Genomic DNA, 26,170 nt, shown 5'->3' on the forward strand with positions numbered 1-26,170 from the left:
GTCAGATCTGCATGCTAGTCTGAAGGCTGTCCTTGCTTTCTCCAAGTACCTCTTTTATCTTCCATAGCTACTCCTTCTAATATATCCTTTATGTGTCTTACTCCATCCTAATCTCTGCTTCTTGAGGACCCAACTAACAGTGCTGCAGACCTACAGCTGTTCAGAAACGGAACAACTGAAAAGATAATGCTTCTCAAATGTAGCCAAAGGTGGGTTGTTGCACAAGAAGGCCAACCCCTGCCATTCACCTTTCATAGGGGTAGCTAAAGAGGAATCCTCCTGGAAGCTGGTTATAATACTGTTTATTTAAAACTGTTTACCACTCAGTGAGTACTTACTATGTGATGACAACCCTGGTTAGAGCTTGCCATTCATTGTTTCATTCAATACTTACACAATTCTTCTACACAGTTCTATTTTCCAGATAAGGGAATGGATTTAATTAGATGTTGAGCTTGGATTTCAATCAAGCACTATTGGATGCCAAAGCTAAAATCTTTAACCACACACACATCCACACAAGCATGCGCACACACACATCCACATCCAATATCAAGTAAAAACCTGATTCTCCTAAGGAAGGAAGAACTAGAGAAAACCATGAAGAGAAACAGAAAAATGATGATACTGAATGCCTAGAAGTAGAAGCAAGGAGGTTTTGTAGTTCAAAGTGCTTTGATCTGTTCTAATGGTGTGATCTTGGAGACATGGAGTTTTTCTACACCTGATTTTTTTAGACTTATTAATGAGATGGTGGACTAAGCCTCTAGATGCCATTTAAATTCTAATGCCATGTGTTTTCTTCTTGGATGGAACTTTTGATTTAGTTTGTCATTTTGTATAAAGCCAAAGTGTTGGTATAAAATCAAATTAACGCTTACTTTCACTTTCAACATAAGCAGTACATGTTAAAATTCACTAAGAGAACGAAGCGTTTCATTTGCCAGGAACCCAAGGACTACTAACAGCTGTGAGGATCGCACACAAGGGCCTCTAGAAAGTCTCTATTTTGAGGACTTGCTTTCTTTTTTCTTTCTAGTCCTGGGGCTTAAACTAAGGGCCTGGGCACTGTCCTGAGCTCTTTTGCTCAAGGCTAGCCACAGCACCACTTCTGGCTTTTTCTGCTTATGTGGTACTGAGGAATTGAACCCAGGGCTTCATGCATGCTAGGCAAGCACTCTACCACTAAGCCACATTCCCAGCACTGGGAGCCCTTTTTTTTTTGGGTTGGTTGTGGGGCTTGAACTCTAGGCCTGGGCGCTGTCCCTGCTCTCTTCAGCTCAAGGCGAGCGCTCTACCACTTGAGCCACAGCACCACTTCCAGTTTTCTAGTGGTTTACTGGAGATAAGAGTCTCACAGACTTCCTGCCCGGACTGGCTTTGAACCGCGATCCTCAGTTCTCAGCCTCCTGAGTAGCTAGCATTACAGGTATGAGCCACTGGCGCCTGGCTGGGAGCCTTCTTTCTTCCTTGGTATGAAGTTCTCAGAAATTATCCCTAAACTCTGTGTGTGTGTCCGTGCGTGCGTGCGTGCGTGCGTGCGTGCGTGTGTGTGTGTGTGTGTGTGTGTGTGAGAGAGAGAGAGACAAAAGTTGGGCTGTTAACCTGAAAACAGGAAATAACACCATTCCCTAATTAAAACAGGATTTAGGGGGACATGTGGAAGTGCTTTTGGGGATGTTAATTAAGGTCATTATCAGTGAGAGGAGAAATGTAGCCAGGGAAACTACCAGCTGGATCATTGTTGCTCTACCTGCCCTCTGTCCTGCAGGCTGCCCAGGAGATGTAGTCCGTGCAGATAGGAAATAGTAGCACAAGTCTTTCTGGGAGGAATGAGATGGAGAAAACAAAATACATTACTCTGCAGGAAAAAAAAAAAAAAGGACTGAAAAAGAAACTCACGAGTTTACTATGTTAAAAAAAAAAAGATGGCACATTTATTGCTACATAAATGTTATATACATATTGTGTTTTCTGTTACAGTGACAGAAAAAAATTTTGAACTTCTTGCTGCTGGTTGAAAAGGTTTATCAATAATACCTTGAATTTGACACAGGATACAAATCTGCAATAAACCAACAATGGAAACTGGAGAACAAGATGAGAAGCAATTCATCTCGAACAATTAGCTCTTACAATACTCCATAGGTACTACACGGTAAGCTAGAATCCTACTATGGTCTTAAAATGCTATTGTAAATTTCTGATATTAATGAACAGGTTATGGTAAATAACCCTACATTTTTACTACCTAATATAATAAAATAAAGTAAGAAACTTTTTACTGAAAACTTTTGATTTCAAAAATCTAGAAAGAGTAATATTTAGAATTCAAGAAATTTTCTTACAAGATTATTGTATAAAAGACTAGCTACAGTGAAAAATAAGCCAAATGTTTTTTTCTTTCTATTTTATGAAGGAAAGCTTCTGGGCATACTGCAAAGTCTAATATAGCGAAAAAGACAACAAGCTCCGAAGGAAAAAGGCCAGGCAGTGGCATATGTTCACTCACACATCATAAGCAACAACTTCTGTTTAGCTGATTAACACTGAAATGAAGAACAAGGCCACAGATAGTTTGATGTAATTGGAGAATATATGCAAATTAAGGGAACCAAAAAGTCCACTAAGTTCACAAACCGCTGATTGGTTAAGAATCATCCTGATTGGAGGATCTGACGTTCTTAATTTTTTTTTTTTGTTCTTTCAAATTAACAGAAATCTCTAAGTTACATCATGATTGGGGTTCTCTTTTCTGTGTGCTGATTGCCACTGTTGATACTGGCTACAAGGGATTACTAAGCCAAGACAACCGTGTTTAGCATGCTTTTCTCTCCCAGGGTTGTTGGGGTGGAAGACAGATTTCATGGAAGTTCAAAGTGATGATTATGCCTTAAAAAACAACTCATAAGGGTTAGAGACAGAGGGTGCCTTCACGCCCGGTATGAAGATGGACTGAGAAGTACTGGTGTAATACTAATCTGGCTCATCTTCTTGGGGTGGGGCAGATGGTTTGCAGTTGATTAACTCACGCACCAAATTCCTCCCCACTAACCGGCCATACAAACAACAGAGAAATAAAGGCTACGACAAGGAGACGTGGGCGACCATTGCTCTTGTATTCCATCAGGTAATTAGCCTCAGAGTGGTATATTCACGTATCACACTACCTGCCTTGGTGCCTTCTGGGTTTTGTCATGTTCACCATAATCATGGCCTGAAGACTCGTCCTTGTATTTTGAAGGTATTTTGTGCTTACTTACAGCTAACACTTTACAAGTACTATATTATGTAGTACTTACTGCTTGGAAAACAAAGCAATTTCTAGAAAGTAGACTCTTCCCTTGTAATTTATACTTCTTGCTATTACAAGCTTTACTATGGGAACCTAGAAGCTTGAAAAGACTTAGTTATTATTAGAAATAAAGCAATGTGTATTTATTTGGGGGAAAATGTAGGGAACAAAATTTCCCCTTTTAAAATCTTAGCTAGCCTATGGTCACAGATGTGTCTGCTTCCCATTGTGAGGTCCATGTGCAAAGCACAGAGTGCTGCATGGAGGAGTTTTGGACTGTGACCACGAACTATTCAGATCAGAGATCTGAGATCAAATAGAACACCCACACAGAGAAAATAAAAATAAACGAAAGAAAAGAGAGCGAGAGAAATGCTATACCAAGTAACATTTTCCTATTTTCATGGAAAACACTAGTCATATGGCAAAAGGATAGGAGAGGGCAGCGAGACTTTTCCCTTCCTTTTTAAGACACTAACAGGTATGCCGGGAATGCTAAGGGCCAATGGTTGTCACTGCTTGTTCTCTGCACGTGAACAGCTTTAACCAATGCTGGCATCAGCTGAGTGTAGACCAGCCTTCCACATTAACTCTTTCCCTTTATATGCAGACCTTACAGTTCCATAACAATAAATAAATTTTGTAGTTACAATGCATTTGTCAATTCAGTTTAGGCACAAGGCAACTTCCACGGTGAGTGGAGAGATCGAGACAGTCTCTGATTGTGCAGAAGCGACGCACTGCTTGCAACGAAATGATATGTTGCAAACCCCTCATGGGCTGGCGCTCTATGTGATGAGCTTCCTATCTTCACTTCTGACGGAAGTGCTGACCAGTTGCTTTGATCGTAGGATTACATTGGAGCTTCTTGCTTTAAGTGTTTAAGTTTTTTCTTCTCCCTCCTGTCAGGTTTGTGTCTTCAGATAATCTGAGTTGTCCAAGTCCTTATGAGGAGAGGTCACCTTCTATCTAGCCTACTGATAACTCTGGAACTGTGGCAGGGAGAGAACGGCACCAGTTAGTATGCAATTGTTACAAAAGGAACACCATCCCACCAAATAAAATAAGTTAGTGTCATTTACGCCTAGGTTTGCACTACATCAGCAGTCTGCCAAGTAACTTTTTCTTCTCATCAGAGTAGGTTGTGTCCCAAAATCTGTAGTGAATTCCTGCAAATGTAGACAGTACTAAATCCTGTATGTTTTTGCCTATACACTATTACCGAGGAGTTTATAAATCAGACTGAAAGATGAACAGTAAATAATTACAGATTATGACAATATACTGTAATAAAAGTTTTTGCTTTGGGCCATTAAGCAATTGCTTAAACACAAGAATGTGACATTGTGACAGAAGCTCTGACACCCAAGATGGTTACTAAACCACTAACAAGTGGGTAGGTGCATGCAGGATGGATATACTGGACAAAGGGGACAATTCACATCCTGGACAGGATGTTGTGAAATTTCATTACAAACAGTTCATTTCTTATGTTTTCCACAGCTGACTGTGGGCAACCGAAATAACAAAAGTCACACACTGGACTACTGTGACTGAAATAAGTTTCACTTGATATGTGTGTAAAGTCAGTCATGTGATCAGGAACCATATGGTATGTAGAATTATATAGTAGCTTTGCCAATTAGTATATTTTGTTGACAGTTTACATCTGTTTTCTCCATATATTTATATTTTATTTATTTATTTTTTTGGTTGGTTGTGGGGCTTGAACTCTGAGCTTGGGCGCTGTCCCTGCGCTCTTCAGCTCAAAGTGAGCACCCTACCGCTTGAGCCACAGCGCCACTTCTGGTTTTCTAGTGGCTTATTGGAGATAAGAGTCTCATGGACTTTCCTGCCCAGGCTGGCTTTAAACTGTAATCCTCAGATCTCAGCCTCCTGAATAACTAGGATTATAGGCATGAGCCACCAACACTGGCTTCCTCCATAATTTTAGGGGAAAGGTGGTACTAGGGAATTGAATTCAGGGCCTTACACTTGCTAGGCAAGCTCTATACCACTTGAGCCAGGCCCTCTAAATTATACTGACTCTTCCTCCTTCTGTCTATTAACAGCATGATACAGCTAGTGGTAGTAGAAACAAAACTCTCTAGGAAAAGGATAGTTATTGATTGAAATTTATAAGTTATGAGTGCCTTATTAAATCCCAGACTTCCAGTTAAAAATAAGGGAGCAAAAAGTGGCCCAAATAAATCTGTACTTGGCATCGTTTCCTGCTCTATACCTGTATCTATATCTGTATCTATTATTTGAAATATTTTGATAAAATTGATAAAACTACACACTAATAGGGCTGGGAAGATGGCTCAGTGGTAAAGCGCTTGCCTTGCATGCTTGAGGCCCTGGGTTCGATTCCTCAGTACCACATAAGCAAAAAGAAAAAAGCCAGAAGTGGTGCTATGGCTCAAGTGGTAGAGGGCTAGCCTTGAGCTGAAGAGCTGAGGGACAGCGCCCAGGCCCAGAGTTCAGGCCCCACGACCGGACCCCCCCCCAAAAAAACCCCCCCAAAAACTACACACTAATAATAGAATACAGCTACCTATTATATTCCTAATCCATACTGTTAACTAAAACACTCCTGCCTCAAATACTCCATCGTACTCTATATTGTCTTCAGTTTCCTAAATATTAACTTTACAACTTAGATGCTGATGTAACTACATAGCCTTAAAAAAAATCATACAGGTGTTTAGGCTATGAAGAGGAAGATCAGAAGAAAAGTCAACAAGTTAAGCTCTACCAGGTGAAGAGTACGGTGACTCTATCATCCAACATCTTCACATTCATGAACAGACTGTAGAGGATGTTACACAATGTGGCGCAGGTGGGAAGGGGCTGCCCTGCGCCTGTGCAATGGTACAAGCTGGTACCGTGACTCCTATGGCAGCAGAGGCAATTCCTTTATGTATGAATTACATACAGTAAAGAAGGCACAGACGATTAGCAGAACACTAATGAGGTAGTTAGGCATGTCTAAACAAAGGAAGAGTTGGAGTGGGAATAAAAATACTTTCTGATGGATGAGTCATTTTATCATTTTCCCTGCGATCACAATGCTATTTGTGAGAGTGAATGTACACACAATCATTCAGAATGGAAGAGCTACCATTTCTTTTTTTTTGGTCCGGTTGTGGACCTGAACTCTGGGCCTGGGCGCTGTCCCTCAGCTCTTCAGCTCAAGGCTAGCGCTCTACCACTTGAGCCACAGCGCCACTTCCGGCTTTTTTCCCCCCTGCTTATGTGGTGCTGAGGAAACAAACCCAGGGCCTCATGCATGCAAGGCAAGTGCTCTACCACTGAGCCACCTTCCCAGCCCGAGCTAACATTTCTTTAGAAATCACAGGCAGTATAATATTTTGAAGACAATAATAATTTGGTATTAAATGAAACTGGCTCTTGGATGATACAAAGTAAGAGTCTGTATTTGTTGCTAGCCTCAATTTTATGTGCCCTTTACTATGAACAGTATCTACTAGAGAATTCTGATAAAAGGTTCTCCTAAAACCCACACTCACCTGGCTGATGCTTACATATGACCCATAGGGTTGGTAGTTTCACTAAGCCCAGGATGGCTTCCTGGCAGTGTGGTTGGTGGCTCTGCCGATACGGCAGAAACTTTTTCTTCTTCCCTTCTCTTAAGGCAGGCTGCTTTGGGGTTCAGGTTCCTCTCTAGAACAGAAGGAAAGAGTTGTTACTGTTACGGTTACAAGGAATGGAAACAAACAGATAGGACTTATTAAGCAGAACAAACTACTGATCATCTCTGTAATTTCCTATTTATATCGAACAACTTCACACTGAGGAAGTTATGATATGCTCACTTGATATTTAGTGTGTTTCTAGACTTAAACTTCTTTGTGATTATTTTGTCCTTGCTCATTTTTTTTTGCTTATGATTCAGTCTTCTAGGTATTTGATTTAAATCGACATGATAATCATCTTCATTTTGTCAAGTACTGCTAAGGTATAGTTGATCAAGTTCTAAGGGTGTAGTTAAGACAAGGATTGACACGAAGGCCAATGTCCTCTCTGAGAGAGACATCTGCTATATGTCAACTGTTGCCAGTGCAGAAAATGAGAAAGAGATAGACTAAACTACTCCTCTGGAGGAACACTGACTCAAGGGAGAGTAAGAGCACATCTGCTTTTCTGCTTTGAAGTGCATGTGGTATGACTAAGAAGGTGGTGAAAACCTTGACTCCTCCTTACGTAAGACTGCAAAGATTGGCTGGGACCTGTGACATAGGTGTTTGCAAAAGGCTGAAGAAGCAGGGCCCCTGCAGTTGGGAGGTCTGTGCTGCCCTCCTCCTGTTGGAGACAGGAAACAGAGCCTGAACCATGGCCAATATAGAGGAAGCAGTGGGTCTGACCACCACTGCTGTGGGGTTGGAAGATTGTTCTATTTCATAAGCCATAAGGTATATTAAGTATAAAGAAAAACAAAATTTTAAAGTCTACCAATATCTGTCTTCAATGGTAGCCATTACAGAGGATCCCAAAAGGCCAAAATAGGAAGCTACATTAATGCTAGGTATAAGCTTTATTACCAATAAAGGAGGATCTTCATATCTAGCAGCCCAAATCAATGATGCTAAAGGATGATGTAGGGGGCTGGGAATGTGGCTCAGTGGTACAGTGCTTACCTAGCATGCATGAAGCCCTGGGTTTGATTGCTCAGTACCACATAAACAGAAAAAGCCAGAAGAGGTGCTGTGGTTCAAGTGGTAGAGTGCTAGCCTTGAGCAAAAGAAGCTCAGGGACAGTGCCCAGGTCCTGAGTACAAGCCCCAGGACTGGCCAAAAAAAAAAAAAAAAGAAAAAAAAGAAAAAGAAAAAAAAAGAATGATGTAGGCCTGGGAATGTGGCTCAGTAGTAGAGTGCTTGCCTTGCATGCAGTAAGCCCTGGGTTCAATTCCTCAGTACCACAAATACAGAAAATGCTGAAGTGGTTCTATGGCTCAAGTGGTAGAGTGCTAGCCTTGAACAAAAAGTTCAAGGACAGTGCCCAGGTCCTGAGTTCAAGTCCCAGGACTGGTTTTAAAAAATGATGTAAACTGATTAGGGCTGGGAGGGTGGCTCAGTGGTAGAGCGCTTGCCTTGCATGCATGAGGCCCTGAGTTTGATTCCTCAGCACCACATAAGCAAAAAGAAAAAAGCCGGAAGTGGCGCTGTGGCTCCAGTGGTAGAGTGCTAGCCTTGAGCAGAAGAGCTGAGGGACAGCACCCAGGCCCAGAGTTCAGGCCCCACGACCGGACCCAAAAAAAAAAAAAAAAAGATGTAAACTGATTAAAAATACTGAATACAATGTATTACTAATGTCACATTACCAATGTGACAACATAGTTAAAAAAAAGCCAGGTGCCGGTGGCTCATGCTTGTAATATTAGCAACACAGGAGGCTGAGATCTGAGATGGCGGTTCAAAGCCAGCCTGGGAAGGAAAGCCCATGAGACTCTTTTTTTTTTTTCTTGAATTCTATTGTCTCTGTTCTTTTTTTTATTATTATTATGAAAATACCATACAGGGGTTTACAATTATATGGGCAAGATAATACCCATGAGACTCTTATCTCCAATAAACCACTAGAAAACCGGAAGTGGCGCTATGGCTCAAGCGGAAAAGCGCTCGCCTTGAGCTCAAGAGCACACAGGTAGCTCCCAAGCCCAGAGTTCAAGCCCTGCGACTGACAAAAAAAAAAAAAAAAAGCCGGGCGCTGGTGGCTCACGCCTGTAATCCTAGCTACTCAGGAGGCTGAGATCTGAGGATGGCGGTTCAAAGCCAGCCCGGGCAGGAGAGACCGTGAGACTCCTATCTCCAATAAACCACCAGAAAACCGGAAGTGGCACTGTAGCTCAAGTGGTAGAGCGCTCGCCTTGAGCTGAAGAGCTGAGGGACAGCGCCCAGGCCCAGAGTTCAAGCCCCACGACCGACAAAAAAAAAAAAAAAAAAAAAAAAAAAGGAGCTCTGAGGTCTTTTCTTCCTAGGCTGGCTTTGAACCATAGTCCTCAGATTTCAAGCCTCCTTGCCTCCTTGAGTAGCTAGGATTATAGGCATGAGCTACTGGCACCCAGCTTGATTGTATAAATTTTAATACACCTTTATAGTTTTCATCTGGCTTTTCTAAAAACACTGTCACTGACATCATGGTACAATTTCATTTTAGAATTCTACTTTTCTAAGACCTCATACTGAGGAAAAGGCACAGAGTCTACACAACCACAAGGAACATTAAAGAAGGAAGAAAGGCACCTCCTCCCTTCACAGGATGCCTAGTAGGAGAAATGAATTATCATTATGGAACAGTATTAAGAATGACTGCTGCTTTGGGGCTGGGAAGGTGGCTCAGTGGTAGAGCGCTTGCCTTGCATGCTCAAGGCCCTGGGTTCGATTCCTCAGCACCACATAAGCAAAAAGAAAAAAGCCGGAAGTGGCGCTGTGGCTCAAGTGGTAGAGCACTAGCCTTGAGCTGAAGAGCTGAGGGACAGTGCCCAGGCCCAGAGTTCAGGCCCCACGACCGGACCCAAAAAAAAAAAAAAAAAAAAAAAAAAAAGAATGACTGCTTTAATAACAAAACTGTACATTTGGCTAATGGGAATTTGTTTTAATTTGGGTAACTGGAGAGAATGTGTAAGAAAGGCAAAGTAAGATTTGGAAATACTTTCAAGTGAATTAGGTTCACATTTCTCTTATAGTGGAACACAGCTCTTAGCTAACTATGATGCTGTTCATAGTAAGTAGGCTCAAGGGGGCTAAAACGGTTAGAGAGGACTAGAGCCTAAATTCAACAAGCTAGGAAAGACCTTGTAGATTCCTATAGCCAACCTAAAAGAACATGCAGGGCTAGAAGGATCAGATGCTACATACAGCAGGCTCTGGGAAAAAGAAAGCACATACAGCTTTGATCCAAAGGAGGCCAAGAAGACTAGGGTTGTTCCCTTATACCTCTTGAAGTATGTGAGCAGCACAAACATGTGTTAAGTAGCTAGGAAAGTCTGATGTTAAGAAGACATTACGTTGGGCTCGGAAGGTGGCTCAGTTGTAGAGTGCTTGGTTTGCATGCATAAGGCCTGGGGTTTGATTCCTCAGTACCACACAAACAGAAAAAGCTGGAAATGGTGCTGTGGTTCAAGTGGTAGAGCGCTAGCCTTGAGTTGAAGAGAGCAGGGACAGCACCTAGGCTCAGAGTTTAGGCCCCACAACCGGCAAAAAAAAAAAAAAAAGGTGTTACATGGAAATCAAATATTCCCATACTTCCATTAAAGAAATGTTATATGTTAACTTCTGGTGGGTAGTTGAGGACTTGACTGTGGAGCAAATTTAAGAGCAAATTTTCTGCTCTTAAATTCTTACATTATTATGTAAGAAGTGACTGTTCTCTTATGGGTACCTATAGTTTTGCATCTAGCAATTTCTTCCTTTTTTTTTTTTTTGGGTCCTGTCGTGGGGCCTGAACCCTGGGCCTGGGCGCTGTCCCTCAGCTCTTCAGCTGAAGGCTAGCGCTCTACCACTTGAGCCACAGCGCCACTTCCGGCTTTTTTCTTTTTGCTTATGTGGTGCTGAGGAATCGAACCCAGGGCCTCAGGCATGCAAGGCAAGCACTCCACCACTGAGCCACCTTCCCAGCCCCGCATCTAGCAATTTCTATAAAGATACACATTTTGTTTATATGCCCGTTTTAGCTGCACTCATTGCAACTGAATTTCCTGTGGGTGGGGTTTAGAAATTTGAGAAAAGAAAACCTAGTAGAGAAGAGAGTTGGTGACCTGTGAAAGAATTTGGGAGGAGGAAGTATTTGAGCAAACACTGAATCATTTATTTTTTGTCAGTCGTGGGGCTTGAACTCCGGGCCTGGACACTGTCCCTCTGCTCTTCAGCTCAAAGCTAACGCTCTACCACTTGAGCCACAGCGCCACTTCCAGCTTTTTCTGTTTATGTGGTGCTGAGGAATGGAACCCAGGGCCTCATGCATGCAAGGCAAGCACTCTACCACTGAGCCCTACCTTCCCACCTCCTGAATCCCTTTTTTTTTTTTTTTTTTTTTTTTAATGCATGTGCCACAAGTAATACCTCCATTCCCACAGACTAAATCTTGAGTAAAACTGAAAGTACAAACTTGAAGATAGCATGTGACATCTGCTAGGCAGCAGAAGTAGCAAGACTACTCTTAAAACTGTAATCATGAGCAATGAAAGGCTTAAACTGGCAATGGCAGGAGCCAAACTGGATTTGCTATGTGGGGAACCAAGCCAAAAAGCTTTCAATAAATCATTCATAACTTTGATAAGGAAACAACTCAGCATTGCTGAAGGGAATGTACAGGAAAGGACAGTGGCTATACCAAAGTGGCATGAACAAAGACAAGACATGGGTCTATTTTAGGGTATACAAAGGCCAGAGCCTGGAAGTGTGAGACAACTAGGCTTTTCTAAGTATCAGGCCAACTGCTAATGAAGGTACAGGTTCAGTGTATTTGAAGTCTGTAAAAGTGTCCTTCGTGCTGTCAGAATTGTGTGAAAAAGACTACCTGCAACTGGTCAGAGAGTGAGTAGGTGGCTGAACAAGCCCAGATGTTAGACGTTCTTAGACACCTCTTCTGTGGTGAAATATTGACTGCAGAGTCAAATGTTATGAAAGAATAAGGTCTACTTGAGAATGGAAGAATTTATAACTTCTTTTTTTTTTTTGGTCGGTCGTGGGGCTTGAACTCTGGGCCTGGGCGCTGTCCCTCAGCTCTTCAGCTCAAGGCGAGTGCTCTACCACTTGAGCTACAGTGCCACTTCCGGTTTTCTGGTAGTTTATTGGAGATAGGAGTCTCATGGTCTCTCCTGACCAGGCTGGCTTTGAACAGCGATCCTCAGATCTCAGCCTCCTGAGTAGCTAGGATGACAGGTGTGAGCCACCAGTGCCCGGCAGAATTTATAACTTCTTTCAAACAAGCCATTTCATTTGAATGGCTTGTATTTGAAATTAGCTACTTCTTATCTTAAGAAAACATTCTTAAAAACACATGTGACTCTGTATTTGAGCTCTAAAGTATGGTGGAAGAGCAAAGGCACATTACTAGAGTCAATTCTGGACCTTGCTAACCAGCCAAGTAAGACTTCCCCGCAACTCAGAGGGAGGCAATAGCTTTATTAATAAATGGCTGAGTAGAGTTAGAAAATATCCTGGGCTGAGGAGGGAGGATGGAAGCACTCGGGGTGTTACTATATAATTTAAGAAAAAAACCTTTAGTGATGTGACAGGAGATAATGGCTTAAGGAGCCATTGTTCCTGCTACAGGTGACTGGAGAATAATCAGCTTCTTCATGAACATTTCAAGGAGTCTGTAACTCCTTGAACATCCCCTATAGATGCCTTAAGGGTTTTGCAACAAACAGTGAGCATTTGGTTTTAGTAGCAGGGTGATTATACACAAAATAATTCTATGTATTACTCTTATGTATTAATATATTGGAGGAAAATAGATTAATTGCTAGATGTTTTTCTGAGAGTTTGTTCAATGTTTCCAACTTTGATTTCCTAAGGAAGAGTTTTCTTTCTATAATCCATGTTGTCCCATGTGTCCCTATTCTCCTCTAAATCATCTTCATTTTTTTTTGTTGTTGTTGGTTATGGGGCCTGAACTCTGGGCCTGGGCACTGTCCCTCAGCTCTTGAGTTCAAGGCACGTTCTACACTTGAGCCACAACGCTACTTCTGGCTTTTTCTGCTTATGTGCTGCTGAGGAATGGAACCCACGGCCTCATGTATGCAAGGCAAGCACTCTACCACTGAGCCACCTTCCCAGCCCCATTCACATAAAATTTAACATGAGTATTCAATAAATAAAACAGAGTAGAAGTCGGGGCCACATTTATGAATTCCTTGCCAAAAAGCTTGTGATAAAACATTCATAACTATGATAGGGAAAAATATAGGTGACTACCAAAAGGCAAGTTTGATGACAAAACCTCTAAAGGACAAGTTTCAACTATCCGATAACTCAGGGTTTATAAATATAGCTGGCAGGCACAAAGGAAGTATAATAAATTAATATTGAAAAAACAAAGTTTTTCTTCAAGATTCCACAAAACTTCATGAACAATACACAAGGTAGTTGTCTTAGTCAGTAAGCTGTGAGCCTCTATAAATCACTTCTGTCCTTAGGACACAAGGCAAGCCAGTGCACTTCAGTGCAAGTTTCATGGCACTACTAATCAAACATCAACAGAGGCCCTAGGGCCTCAGAGATATGGATAAGACTGGCAAGGCTTGAACGAGCCACAAGTAGGCCTCCTGTTAATCAGCAGGTCTCATAGATGCTCCAGGGTAAAGAAGGTCCATAGAACAGGGAAACCTAGATCCTGGAGGAAGACTGGCAGAAATATATTGAAAGAACGTACAAACATGTTGCCAAAGTAAAAGAGCAGTGGCACGTGTGTAATCTGTCACTGTGGGGACTACTTACCTCGGACTTGCTGTTCTAGACTAAGGATGACTGCCACGGCCTGATGAAGAATAAGGAGTTTTGTTTGGGGTTTTTCACTCTTCAAATGAAGCTGACACATTCGGCCAAGTTCTTTGAATGCCTCATTAATATCCCGCACTCGTAAGCGCTCTCTAGCATTGTTAGCCATCCGCCTCTCTTTCTCCCTTTCTATTTTTTGTTCGGGGTTCAGATCCTCATCTTCATTAGTACTGCTGGAAAACAAAATACCATTGTTATCTATTAGCATCTCTACAAGTAACATATGCCAACTGTACAAAATAATAAAGGAAAAGGATGGAAACGGAAATGATAAATCTTACTAATAGAATAGCTACACTCAACATAATTGTTTATTTCTTTCAGTCTTTACATGTATAATAATATAGTTGAAATTCTTCCAGTTTTTAGTGTGTTTTTCACTGCACATTAAGTAATTTGTGTTAAAAAATAGTTCACACACAACTGATTCTAGCACATGTTACACCAAATGTGGCCCATAGATCAGCAGCATTAGTATTACCATGAACCTGTTAAAAACAATAATTCAGCTGGGCACCAGTGGCTCACACCTGTAATCCTAGCAACTCAGGAGGCTGAGATCTGAGGATCACGGTTCAAAGCCAGCCCAGGCAGAAAACTCCGTGAGACTCTTTATCTCCAATAAACCACTAGAAAACTGGAAGTGGCGCTGTGACCCAAGTGGTACAACGCTAGCCTTGAGCTGAAGAGCTGAGGGACAGCACCCAGGCCCAAAGTTCAAGCTCCATGACCGACCCCCCTACCCCCCCAAAAAAGGAAGTTCTCTTCCAAATCAACTGATTCAGAAGCTGCATTTTATTCTTTTTTTTTTTTTTTTTTTTTTTTCCCGGTCATGGGACCTGAACTCTGGGCCTGGGCGCTGTCCCTCAGCTCTTCAGCTCAAGGCTAGCGCTCTACCACTTGAGCCATAGCACCACTTCCGGCTTTTTTCTTTTTGCTTATGTGGTGCTGAGGAATCGAACCCAGGGCCTCATGCATGCAAGGCAAGCGCTCTACCACTGAGCCACCTTCCCAGCCCCAGAAGCTCCACTTTAACAAATGCCTACTTGATTCATTTGGGCACAAAAGTTTAAAAGCACGGTCACAGTACTTAGATCAAAGTTTCCCTAATCTAATGTCTTGAATGCATTCTGGCATTAAGTGAGAAAGAAGAAAAGCTTAAGACAGATTGACAGAAGCACTTCAGAAAATGGCTATTTTTTCCCTACAAAAATATCATCATTAGTAGTGATGATTTTTTTTTTTTTGGTTGGTCAGGTGGCTTGAAGTCCAGGCCTAGGTGCTGTCCCTCAGCTCTTCAGCTCAAGGTGAACACTCTACCACTTGAGCCACAGCGCCACTTCTGGTTTTCTGAGTGGTTTATTAGAGATAAAAGTCTTACAAGCTGGGGGGCTGGGAAGTTGGCTCAGTGGTAGAGCACTTGTCTTGCATGCTCGAGGCCCTGGGTTCGATTCCTCAGCACCACATAAGAAAAAAAGCCGGAAGTGGCGCTGTGGCTCAAGTGGTAGAGTGCTAGCCTTGAGCTGAAGAGCTGAGGGACAGCGTTCTGGCCCCAGGACCGGACCCAAAAAAAAAAAAAAAAAAGTCTTACAAGCTGGGTGCCCTGGCTCATGCCTGTAATCCTAGTTACTAAGAAGGCTGAGATCTGAGGATCACGGTTTAAAGCCATCCCGCAAAAGAAAGTCCGTGAGACTCTTTTCTTCAATTAACCATCAGAAAACCATAAGTAGTGCTGTGGCTCAAGTGGTAGAGCACTTGCTTGAGCTGAAGAGCTGAGGGATAGTGCCCAGGCCCAGAGTTCAAGACCCACAACCAACTAAAAAAAAAAAAAAAGTCTCACAGACTTTCCTGTCCGGGCTGACTCTGAATGATGATCCTCAGATCTCAGCCACTTGAGAAGCTAGGATTACAAGTGTGAGCAATTGAAGCCCCGGCTGATTTTTTTTTTTTTTTTGAGGGCTTGAACTCTGGGCTTGGGTGCTGTCCCTGCGCTCTTAAGCTCCTGGCTAGCGCTCTACGACTTCTGGTTTTCTGGTGACTTACTGGAGATAGCAGTCTCATGGACTTTTCTGCTAGGCCTGGCTTTGAACCGTGAACCTCAGATCTCAGCCTCCTGAGTAGTGAGGATTACAGGCGTGAGCCATTGGCTCCCGGCCCAACACATTCTTTTGATAATAGCAGCCCTATCTCTTTCAGAGAGAAAGTAGTTTTATTTTTTATTATTTATTTTTTTGGCTGTGGGATTTGAACTCAGGGTCTGGGTGCTGTTTCTGAGTTCTTTTTGCTCTAGGCCAGAGCTCTACCACTGTGAGCCACAGCAAAGTCCAGGTTTTGTTTTTATTTATCATTTTTATTTTTATTGTTATTATTATTTTGTCAGTCATGGGACCTGAGCTCTGGGCCTGGGCGCTCTCCCTCAGTTCTTCAGCTTAAGGTTAGCGCTCTACCACTTGAGCCACAGTGCCACTTTCAGCTTTTTTCTGCTTATGTGGTACTGAAACATCGAACCCAGGGCCTCATGCATGTGAGGCAAGCACTCTACCACTGAGCCAACTTCCCAGCCCCCAGTCCAGTTTTTTGAGTGGTTAATTGGACCTAAAGAGTCCCATGGACTTTTCTTCCTGGGCTGGCTTTGAACTGCAATCCTCAGATCTCAGCCTCCTAAATAGCTAGGATTACAGGCGTGAGCCACTGGTGCCCTGCGAGAAAGTAATCTTGAAGACCATCTATGCCAAAAGTGTCCAGTGTGGCCATTTATTAGAATCTCCAGCAGCACTGAAAAGTACAGCTTTGATGTCCCTTTACTAGAGATGCTAACTTAGTGATTGGGTTGGACTCAGGGATCTTAATTAACTAAAATGTTCCAGGGGTTGTGTAGCAGGGTTGAGAATAAAGGAAAAGCCAGAATCAGTGCTCTACAGAAGTAAACCTAAAATTACTTTCATAATATTAACTAGATGATATCTTTATTGAGTGCTTACTGCATGCTGAAAACAGTGGGAATAGTTTTTTATTTTTATTTTTCTGGTCATGGGGGCTGAACGCTGGGCCTGGGTGCTGTCCCTCAGCTCAAGGCTAGTGCCCTACCACTTGAGCCACAGCCCAACTTCCGGCTTTTTTCTGCTTATGTGGTGCTGAGACATCGAACCCAGGGCCTCATGCATGTGAGGCAAGCACTCTACCACTGAGCCACCTTCCCAGCCATAGTGGGAATAGTCTTACATGCACTATTTTCAGGTTATTACCATATAAGAACATTGTAACAAAGAGAAGGAAGAACTCAAAGAGCTTGTCCAAGGATACATGTGACGTGTTGGAGCCATGATTCAAAGTTTTGTTGGTCTCATTTTTGTCCAAAGGTGACAATAGTAAACTATTAGTTAATATTGATTATTAACTTGTAACAGTGCCCCTTAATTTCTGATACTTAGAATATGGGCCATAACTATGGCCATGAGCTGGTCTTCTGTCTGATAACTAAATGCTTCTGGACCTGCCACATTCATTAACTTATTTATTGCTTCTGGCCATAATTGTGCTTATAATAGCAGAATGGAGTCCTGACAAAGATAATATGGCCCACAGAGCCTAAAATGCATACTACGTGCCCCTTTATAAAGAAAGTTTGCCGCTGGGAAGGTGGCTCAGTGGTAGAGCGCTTGCCTTGCATGCATGAGGCCCTGGGTTTGATTCCTCAGCAACGCATAAGCAGAAAAAATAAAAAAGCCAGAAGTGGCGCTGTGACTCAAGTGGTAGAGTGCTAGCCTTGAGCTGAAGAGCTGAGGGACAATGCCCAGGCCCAGAGTTCAGGCCCCACGACCAGAACAAAAAAAAACTAAAGAAAGTTTGCCGACTTGATGCAGAAGATGAGGAGGAAAGATACCAATGATTTTCCTTAAAATTCTTCTGGAATTGGGACCAGGAAAGTGGCTCAGTGGTTGAGTGCTTGCCTTGCATGCATGAGGCCCTGGGTTCGATTCCTCAGCACCACATAAGCAGAAAAAAGCCTGAAGTGGCGCTGTGGCTCAAGTGGTAGGGTGCTAGCCTTGGGCTGAAGAGCTGAGGGACAGTGCCCAGGACCAGAGTTCAGGCCTCACGACTGACAAAAAGAAAAAAAATCCTTCTGGAATAATAAAACTATTAAGTTAAATGCATCAAAGGAGCGGTCTCTGGATTCTCTAACCCAGTTGTTACTTCATTCTCATTACTCTAATGAGTGAAATGTACATCACAATGACAGCATGCAGATCTTAAGAATTTATTTCTCCCAAGAGAAATGTCGAGTTGTTGAAAATGTCAATAGGCAAAGGGACACTTTGTGAATGGCAGGAAAAAAAATATCACATTTTCTTTTAGTTGTATCTACTATTTCACTCCTTTGCACTATAATCTAATACAATGTTTTAAATATGTGACATATAATTACTGATGGAGTTAAGAAATTGGAAGTCTCGGGCTGGGAAGGTGGCTCAGTGGTACAGCGCTTGCCTTGCATGCATGAGGCCCTGGGTTCGATTCCTCAGCACCACATAAGCAAAAAGAAAAAAGCCAGAAGTGGCGCTGTGGCTCAGGTGGTAGAGTGCTAGCCTTGAGCTGAAGAGCTGAGGGACAGCACCCAGGCCCAGAGTTCAGGCCCCACGACTGGACATAAAAAAAAATAATAATAAAAAATAAAAATAAATAAAAAAAAAGAAATTGGAAGTCTCCCATGTATTCTAAAACATCTAATTTTAATGCAAAACTAGGAGAAATAGCTGAAGAAAGACAATACTGATCATTTGCAACTAATGTACTATGTGTCTAAATTCATGATTGGAAAGCAAGATCAAGTTCAATTTCTAGAAAACTTCCTTTAAAAATAGTGTACCTGAAGCCGGGTGCTGGTGGCTTATACCTGTCATCCTAGCTACTCAGGAGGCCAAGATCTGAGGATCTTGGTTCAAAGCCAGCCTCGGCAGGAAAAGTTTATGAGACTCTTATCTCCAATAAGCCACTAGAAAACTAGAAGTGTGCGATGGCTCAAGTGGTAGCGTGCTTGCCTTAGGCTGAAAAGCTGAGGGACAGCGCCCAGGCCCAGAGTTCAAGCCCCACGACCGACAAAAAAAAAAGTCTACCTGGAATATTTTCTTTTCCTTATTTTTCTCAAATTATTGTTTAAATCAGGAGTTAGCAAACTTGAACTCTTGGCCTGAGCGCTGTCCCTCAGCTTTTCAGCTCAAGGTAGGCGCTCTACCGCTTGTGCTATAGTGCCACTTCTGGTTTTCTGGTGGTTTATTGGAGATAGGAGTTTCACGGACTTTCTTGCCTGGGCTGGCTTTGAACCGTGATCCTCAGATCTCAGCCTCCTGAGTAGCTAGGATGACAGGCATGAGCCACCGGCGCCCAGCCAAACTTTTTTTTTGTAAAGGCCTATATAGTATTTTTCACTTTGTAAGCCATGTAGTCTGGCAAGTACTCAAGTCCATCATTGTAAAGCAAATTCAGCCATAGACAGCATGAAACCAAAAGGTATGATGGTTTTCCAATAAAAATAAGCATTGGCCCATTGGCTAATGCCCAATTTGAACAACACACAATCTGATACCTAACCTGTACAATATAGTCCCACCACATACTTAGTTCTTATTATAGCAAACATTCACTGGGCAACTGTATCTAAATGTCTGTATTCTACACATTAACTTGTTTTTATCTGTTTTTGTCCTCTAGTTGTCATATAGACTATAAAACAACTTTGGGCAAAAAGATGTAGTCCTTTTTTTTTTTTTTTTTTTTTGGGTCCGGTTGTGGGGCCTGAACTCTGGGCCTGGGCGCTGTCCCTCAGCTCTTCAGCTCAAGGCTAGCGCTCTACCACTTGAGCTACAGCGCCACTTCCGGCTTTTTGCTTATGTGGTGCTGAGGAATTGAACCCAGGGCCTCATGCATGCAAGGCAAGCACTCTACCACTGGGCCACCTTCCCAGCCCCAGATGTAGTCCTTTTTGTACGTAGACCATAAAATGGTGTGGCATAATAGAAACATAATTTCAGAGTTAACTCTTCATATTCCTTCTTTTTAAAAGGGAGAATGTAAAATTAAATTAGTTAAGCATACTTGGAATCCCAACAGAGCATCTAGGAAATAGCTGGTAATTAATAAATACAACTTACCCTTCAATAGCCCAAGTTTTCTTCTGCCTGTAGCAAATTAAAATTTAACATCTGAATATTAACAGATACCTTGTTCTGCCTCTAGATGAGACCTTGATGTCTTTTTGGGAGGACTCATCATCTGATTTCATGTCGTCTGATGATGCGGGTTCATGAAGGTTTTCGTCCTTCTCTTTGTTTTCAGTCTTGATTTCTGCTGGAATAACAGTTCCTGACTGACTTTGCAAGCCACCTAACATAGAGGCAAAGGAACCATACAATACATGATGAGATTCCAACCAAGACAGTAACAAGCTTTCTAGTTGTTTCTGAGTTGTTACAGGGGTATGAAGGAATCTGAAGATGTGGAAAGTGCACCGTTAAGCACTGGAAAGCACTGTTTGCAAAATTTTTATCTTTTTTTTTTTTAGTATCTGTAATTAAAAGAACAAGGCCAATCAGGACCGTCAGCCCAATGCTCACTTTCAAACACTATTTCACATGTAAGCATGATATGAGAAACTTGAGACATTTTAGAAAAACTAAATTTTAAGATGCTACCAAAGAAAATAAGCTTAACATCTTTTCAGGTAATGAAATGAAAGAGGTATTGTGGTTAAAAACAACTGGGAGAACATTATTGTACCCGCAAGCTTTATTATAACATGGACCATAGTTTGCTTTTTATCAAAATTGTTTCTCAATTAAATTACAACATCTAAAATAATAGCTAGTGACAGTCAGAGTTCTTAGACACATCTTCTTCTCTGACACTGGGAACCATGCAGGCTTACTCATGACAGAAAATATTTAAGAAAGAGACAGGACAGAAGCAGGAACACAAAGAAGGATAAACAATAAACACGGGTTAACACGTGATTCTCACCACCAACAATGATCAACCACTGGCCTATGCATGTGGGCCAAATGGAACCTAAACACTCATACTGCTGCTCCACTGCTGTGAGTGCCCTGTCCTAGGACGACTTTTGATTCACAGATAAGTCAGTCAAGTTGTGAGAAAGCTGACAATACAGTTACCTCTGTAATTTTCTTGTGTTTTATGGTTCAGGTCTGTGCTTGATGCAGAGACGGTACTAGACAGGACTGAGTGATTGCCATTGAGATTAACAGAATCTTCCCGATGAGTTCCAACCTAAAGTAAAAACAGAAAAGGTAGTCAAGAACTACCCTAATTCATTGACTTTTTTTACTTATTGAATGCTTGAGACTCAAATGATCCTTTTGCCTCAGCTTTCCAAACAGTGGGACTACAAAGGCACACCACTGCCACTCAATTTTGTACAAGTCTTAGAGGATTCAAAAGATAACAAAGAATCATTTATCTAAATTTTCAAGTTTTTTCAGATGCCACTTTTCTGGCTTTTTAGTGAAAAATTTAAAATGTAATGCTGGTGAAGGAAAAACACCTTTTAAAATGTAACTCTCAGGGGCTGGGAAGGTGGCTCAATGGTAGAGTGCTTGCCTTGCATGCGTAAGACCCTAGGTTTGACTCCTTAGAACCACAAAAGCAGACAAAGCCAGGAGTGGTGCTGTGGCTCAAGTGGTAGAGCACCAGCCTTGAGCTGAAGAGCTGAGGGACAGCGCCCAGACAACCCCCCCCCAAAAAAAAACTTTCAAAATTTAAATCTGAAAAGTAGTTGTGAGAAGCCAAATGGGCTATTAGAAATACAACATTCAAAAAGCCATAAAACCCTACCTAGAGATCCTACATAAATCTAAAAACCACCTTCATATATTTCCCTAAGTATATTAAATACAGACCACAAAATGCTGATGCATTCCAAACAACAACAGGGCTTATCTAACATTGGCACCCTCCCCATCATTTATCTTACTGTTAGTTCCTCTACCTCACCTCAAAATTTTTAACTTAAAAGTTTTGCATGGGCTGGGAAGGTGGCTCAGTGGTAGAGCGCTTGCCTTGCATGCATGAGGCCCTGGGTTCAATTCCCCAGCACCACATAAGCAAAAAAAGTTTTGCATTGCCAGGCAACAAAATTGCCACATTTATTCTCAAGTTTTAATCGAAGTTAACACTTGCCACAGTTAACTGGAAATAGGAAGGAAAAGCAGGCAAACATCATCAAGCACTTAGCTATTACAGTAAGGGTTTTTGTTAGTCCCAAGGCTTGAACTCAGTGCATGGGAACTGTCCCTGAGCTCTTTTGCTCAAGTCTAACACTCTACCACTTGAGCCACAGTGCCACTTCTGGCCTTTTTTGTTTATGTGGTACTTAGGAATTGAACCCAGGGCTTCATGCATGCTAGGCAAGCACTCTACCACTAAGCCACATTCCCAACCCCAGTTATTGCAGTATTTAAAAAAAAAACTGTGTTATATAGATGGAGCTTTTCATGAAAATAGAAGTATCATCTAAAAGATATAAAAGATCTAAAAGATTTAGACAGAGTTATTGACTAGAGTTATATATAAGAACCACTCTTATAGAACAAATCTTTTGATCCCCTCAAGTAATTAACATTGTATTTATCTTTTATGACTTTGGATTTTACCTTAAGAAGTATAAATATCCCTATGAAATTTATCCTTTGGTTTCCTATGAGCTCAACAAAAGGGACAAAAGCAAAGTTTTAGACAATGTAGGCCACTTGGCAATGGGTGTGATTAAAAATATTAGTTATTTCACTACATTTTCAAAGAAATATTCGTCTTTTATCCTTATTCTTATCTTGAACAAATCCTTTTAAAAGTCCATTTGATGAATGCCATAACTACTTAAAAAATTATCTAAGGATTAGTCATTGCTGAGAATTATTTGTGTCATTCCTCCCTGGGCTATTCAAGAACTGACTGTTCCTTTTTTTCTAAATCACTTAATTTTATCATGGCTTGGAATCATAAAATCTGAAAGCTTGGAGAAGAACACAAAAATGATGGCAGTTCACTCTTGATAGTTTCAGTCTTTTGATTTCCCTTTCCCTAGAAAAATCTTAAGAACTTAGCTTGACAACTGTTGAAGTAGAATGAAAAGTGTACTGATGAGAAAAATCAACTGTAAATGTTTCATAAAATCTTTTCTCACAAGCATACTGGTCATATTTCTTTCTTTTTTTTTTTTTTGGTTGGTCATGGGGCTTGAACTCTGGGCCTGGGCGCTGTCCCTCAATTCTTCAGCTTAAGGTGAGCACTCTACCACTTGAGCCACAGCGCTATTTCTGGTTTCCTGGTGGTTTATTGGAGATAAGAGTCTCACGGACTTTTCTGCCCAGTCTGGCTTTGAACTGCGATCCTCAAATCTCAGCCTCCTGTATAGCTAGGATTATAGGCATGAGCCACCAGTGCCTGCCTGGACATGTTTATTCTTTTTTTTTGGGTCCGGTTTTGGGGCCTGAACTCTGTCCCTCAGCTCTTCAGCTCAAGGCTAGCGTTCTACCACTTGAGCCACAGCACCACTTCCGGCTTTTTTCTTTTTCTTATGTGGTGCTGAGGAATCGAACCCAGGGCCTCCTGGCATTCAAGGCAAGCGCTCTACCACTGAGCCACCTTCCCAGCCCCTGGACATGTTTATTCTTAAAGAGTGTCTTTTTGCTGTGGACTACTCAATGATTTAAGAGGTCATTTCAAAATCCCATTTATAAAAATAGATATGGAGCTGGGCGCCAGTGGCTCAGGCCTGTAATCCTAGCTATTCAGGAGGCTGAGATCTGAGGATCAGACTTCAAAGCCAGCCTGGACAGGAAAATCCATGAGACTCTTATCTCCAATAAACCACTAGAAAACCAGAAGTGGTGCTGTGGCTGAAGTCGTAGAGCTCTAGCCTTGAGCTGAACAGCGCAGGGAGAGCACCCAAGCCCAGAGTTTAAGCCCCACGACCAACCAAAAAAAAAAAAAAAAAAGATATGGGATAAGCAAAGTATATAGCTGCAAATTCTTTGGAACATTAGAAGCTGAGGCCTATTGTAAAGATAAAATATCACTACAACTATTTTAACTGGCTCAGGAAATCCTGAGTTTGTGTATATAATATGGTGGACTTTAAACTTGCTATGATCTTTGATAATAAGTTCTTAATCTATCATTTTGATTATCACACAAAGTAGATTAAAAGGAAATAAGCCTTTTAAAATGTAGTCATTTACTGTATAAAACTCATTTTATAACTTTGTAAGACAATGCTACTCAACAGTAACAGACTGAATTTTCACTCCAGTGAAAACCCATCTGCAGAATTTGTTCAGTATGACTTTTTTATTTTCTGGAACTCAGTTTATAAAAATATTCCATCACCACGTTCTTGATGAAAGGCTTGGCAGACATAGGATCATTATCTAAACAGTTAAAGATTTTGATTTTCCCTTAAGGGAAATTAGAAAGGTTGCTCCATTTGTTTTGGAATGCAAATGGCAGCAAATATACTACAAATTAACTATTTTATTATATGAACCTACATTATTGGCTTCTAAAAAATTTTAATTGGTACACAGTAAAAATATAAGTCTTAAAAAAAGAAAAAAAAAAGAACTGGTCTGAGACAAGCAGAAAGCCTGAAGTCTGGAGTTTTTCATGTTAATGAAGTTAGCAGGAACTTTTCCTTTGTAACCTGATTCCCTGTGCAAATGGCCCTCATATATTTTCTGGAGAATTTGACTTTCACAGTCTTTACAGTTTTCTTTAACCCTTACTTCCCCAGGCTCCCTCAGCACTCTTTTAATCTGCTACTCCACATTCAAAAGGCTCTGTCTACATACACAACAGGTGTATAAACAGTTCTTTGTCTGAGCCTGTGAGCTAGCTAGATAGGACTGGGTTTAATTGTTCACCTCGTTAGCATACAGCTGACAGGCTGCTGCTACTGGGGGAGTAGCAGGGATGGCAAACCTCTCGCCTGCTAGGCTCTAAATTTCAATTATTATAAAGAGCCCATTTCAGAAGAAAGAGGCCCATACCATTAAATGACTGCATCCTGCTTTCTGAATTTTCATAAGCTGTGTATGGCCTGACTTCTGTGGAAGCACCCAACAAGAACTTGCTTTCATTCAATCTGGCCAATGGCTTTTGCATTCACAATGGAAAAAAAATGCTAAATCTAATTAGTTGATGAATAAGGTCTTGTAAATTAAGGGACAGAATAAAAACTACTCATTATGAATTCCTCTGATTTTGAATTCTAGCCTAATAGTTCTTCCAATTCACTGAATAGTAATGATTTAAATTAATCACTATTAACCTATAGGCTAATTAAATGATCTTTACTGCTGTCTACTGCAAGTTATTTAAGTTTATTTGAAGATGGGTTTTATAACTGACACTTGGTAATATTCCATTTCTTATGGTTCTTCCATATATTGAAGACCTCTACTACAGTTTACAAACTTAAAGAAGTTGCCATTTGAATAATTTTTAATTTAAAAAATTTAATTTAAAACCTTTAAAATAAACAGCTATCCTAATAGAAAGGCTAAAAACTTTCCAAATCTATTTTGATGAGTGATATAAATGCTGAGGTAGTTTTGAATAAAATATTACTCTATGTGTTTGATAGCAAACTGAGTAATATAAAAAAAAACTGAGAAAAATTCCTGGATTAAATTTCCTTCAGACTTACAGTAATACACCTCTTGGGAGGAATTTTTTTTTTTTTTGGGGGGGGGGGGAGGGTCCAGTCGTGGGACCTGAACTCTGGGCCTGAGCGCTGTCCGTCAGCTCTTCAGCTCAAGGCTAGCTCTCTACCACTTGAGCCACAGCGCCACTTCCGGCTTTTTTCTTTTTGCTTATGTGGTGCTGAGGAATCGAACCCAGGGCCTCAGGCATACAAGGCAAGCACTCTACCACTGAGCCACCTTCCCAGCCCCTTGGGAGGAATTTTATACTGTTTCACCAAATAAATAACTTCTTAAGATCTGTATCAAGCTTCAATCAGTACAAATACAGCCCAAACTCAGTTTGGTTTGAAGTTGAAATCCCTTTCAGAGAACAACTGGTATATTCTGTAAAAGATAGATGTGCTACCATGAATTATCTCGCTGGGCTGAAGTATTTGGTACACAGATGTGGTGTACAGTAACTTTATACTGCTGAGGCCTGTAATTCCCAAATGAAACTAATAATTTATTCATTTTCAGTTTTCCACTTGGCAAATTTTCTTCCTGGCAGCAGTTTATTCTTATACTAAATACACAGGAAAAAAAGTAGACAAAAATACTACATTTCAATAGTTTTAAGCGACCTAAGTCAG

The 26,170-nt window shown here is 41.3% G+C and overlaps 1 protein-coding gene across 6 annotated transcripts in view; it reads right to left on the reverse strand.

The window, feature by feature from the left end:
• Positions 1-1,914: 1,914 nt before the first annotated feature.
• The window catches only part of Tcf12 (transcription factor 12), a 281,258-nt gene continuing 257,002 nt past the window's right edge, over positions 1,915-26,170 (reverse strand). For all 6 annotated transcript variants that reach the window (XM_069995334.1, XM_069995336.1, XM_069995335.1 and 3 more), the window contains 5 exons: positions 20,991-21,105; positions 20,040-20,202; positions 13,762-13,994; positions 6,829-6,982; positions 1,915-4,287 (listed from right to left, as the gene is read on the reverse strand). In XM_069995334.1, coding sequence (XP_069851435.1) covers positions 6,840-6,982; positions 13,762-13,994; positions 20,040-20,202; positions 20,991-21,105 — 654 coding nt within the window. In that variant the 3' untranslated portion in view covers positions 1,915-4,287; positions 6,829-6,839. The remainder of the gene's footprint in view (positions 4,288-6,828; positions 6,983-13,761; positions 13,995-20,039; positions 20,203-20,990; positions 21,106-26,170) is intronic.

Source organism: Dipodomys merriami, unplaced genomic scaffold, assembly GCF_024711535.1.
Source record: "Dipodomys merriami isolate MVZ:Mamm:240054 unplaced genomic scaffold, mDipMer1.0.p SCAF_48, whole genome shotgun sequence".
In the NCBI taxonomy this organism is placed as follows: Eukaryota; Metazoa; Chordata; class Mammalia; order Rodentia; family Heteromyidae; genus Dipodomys; species Dipodomys merriami.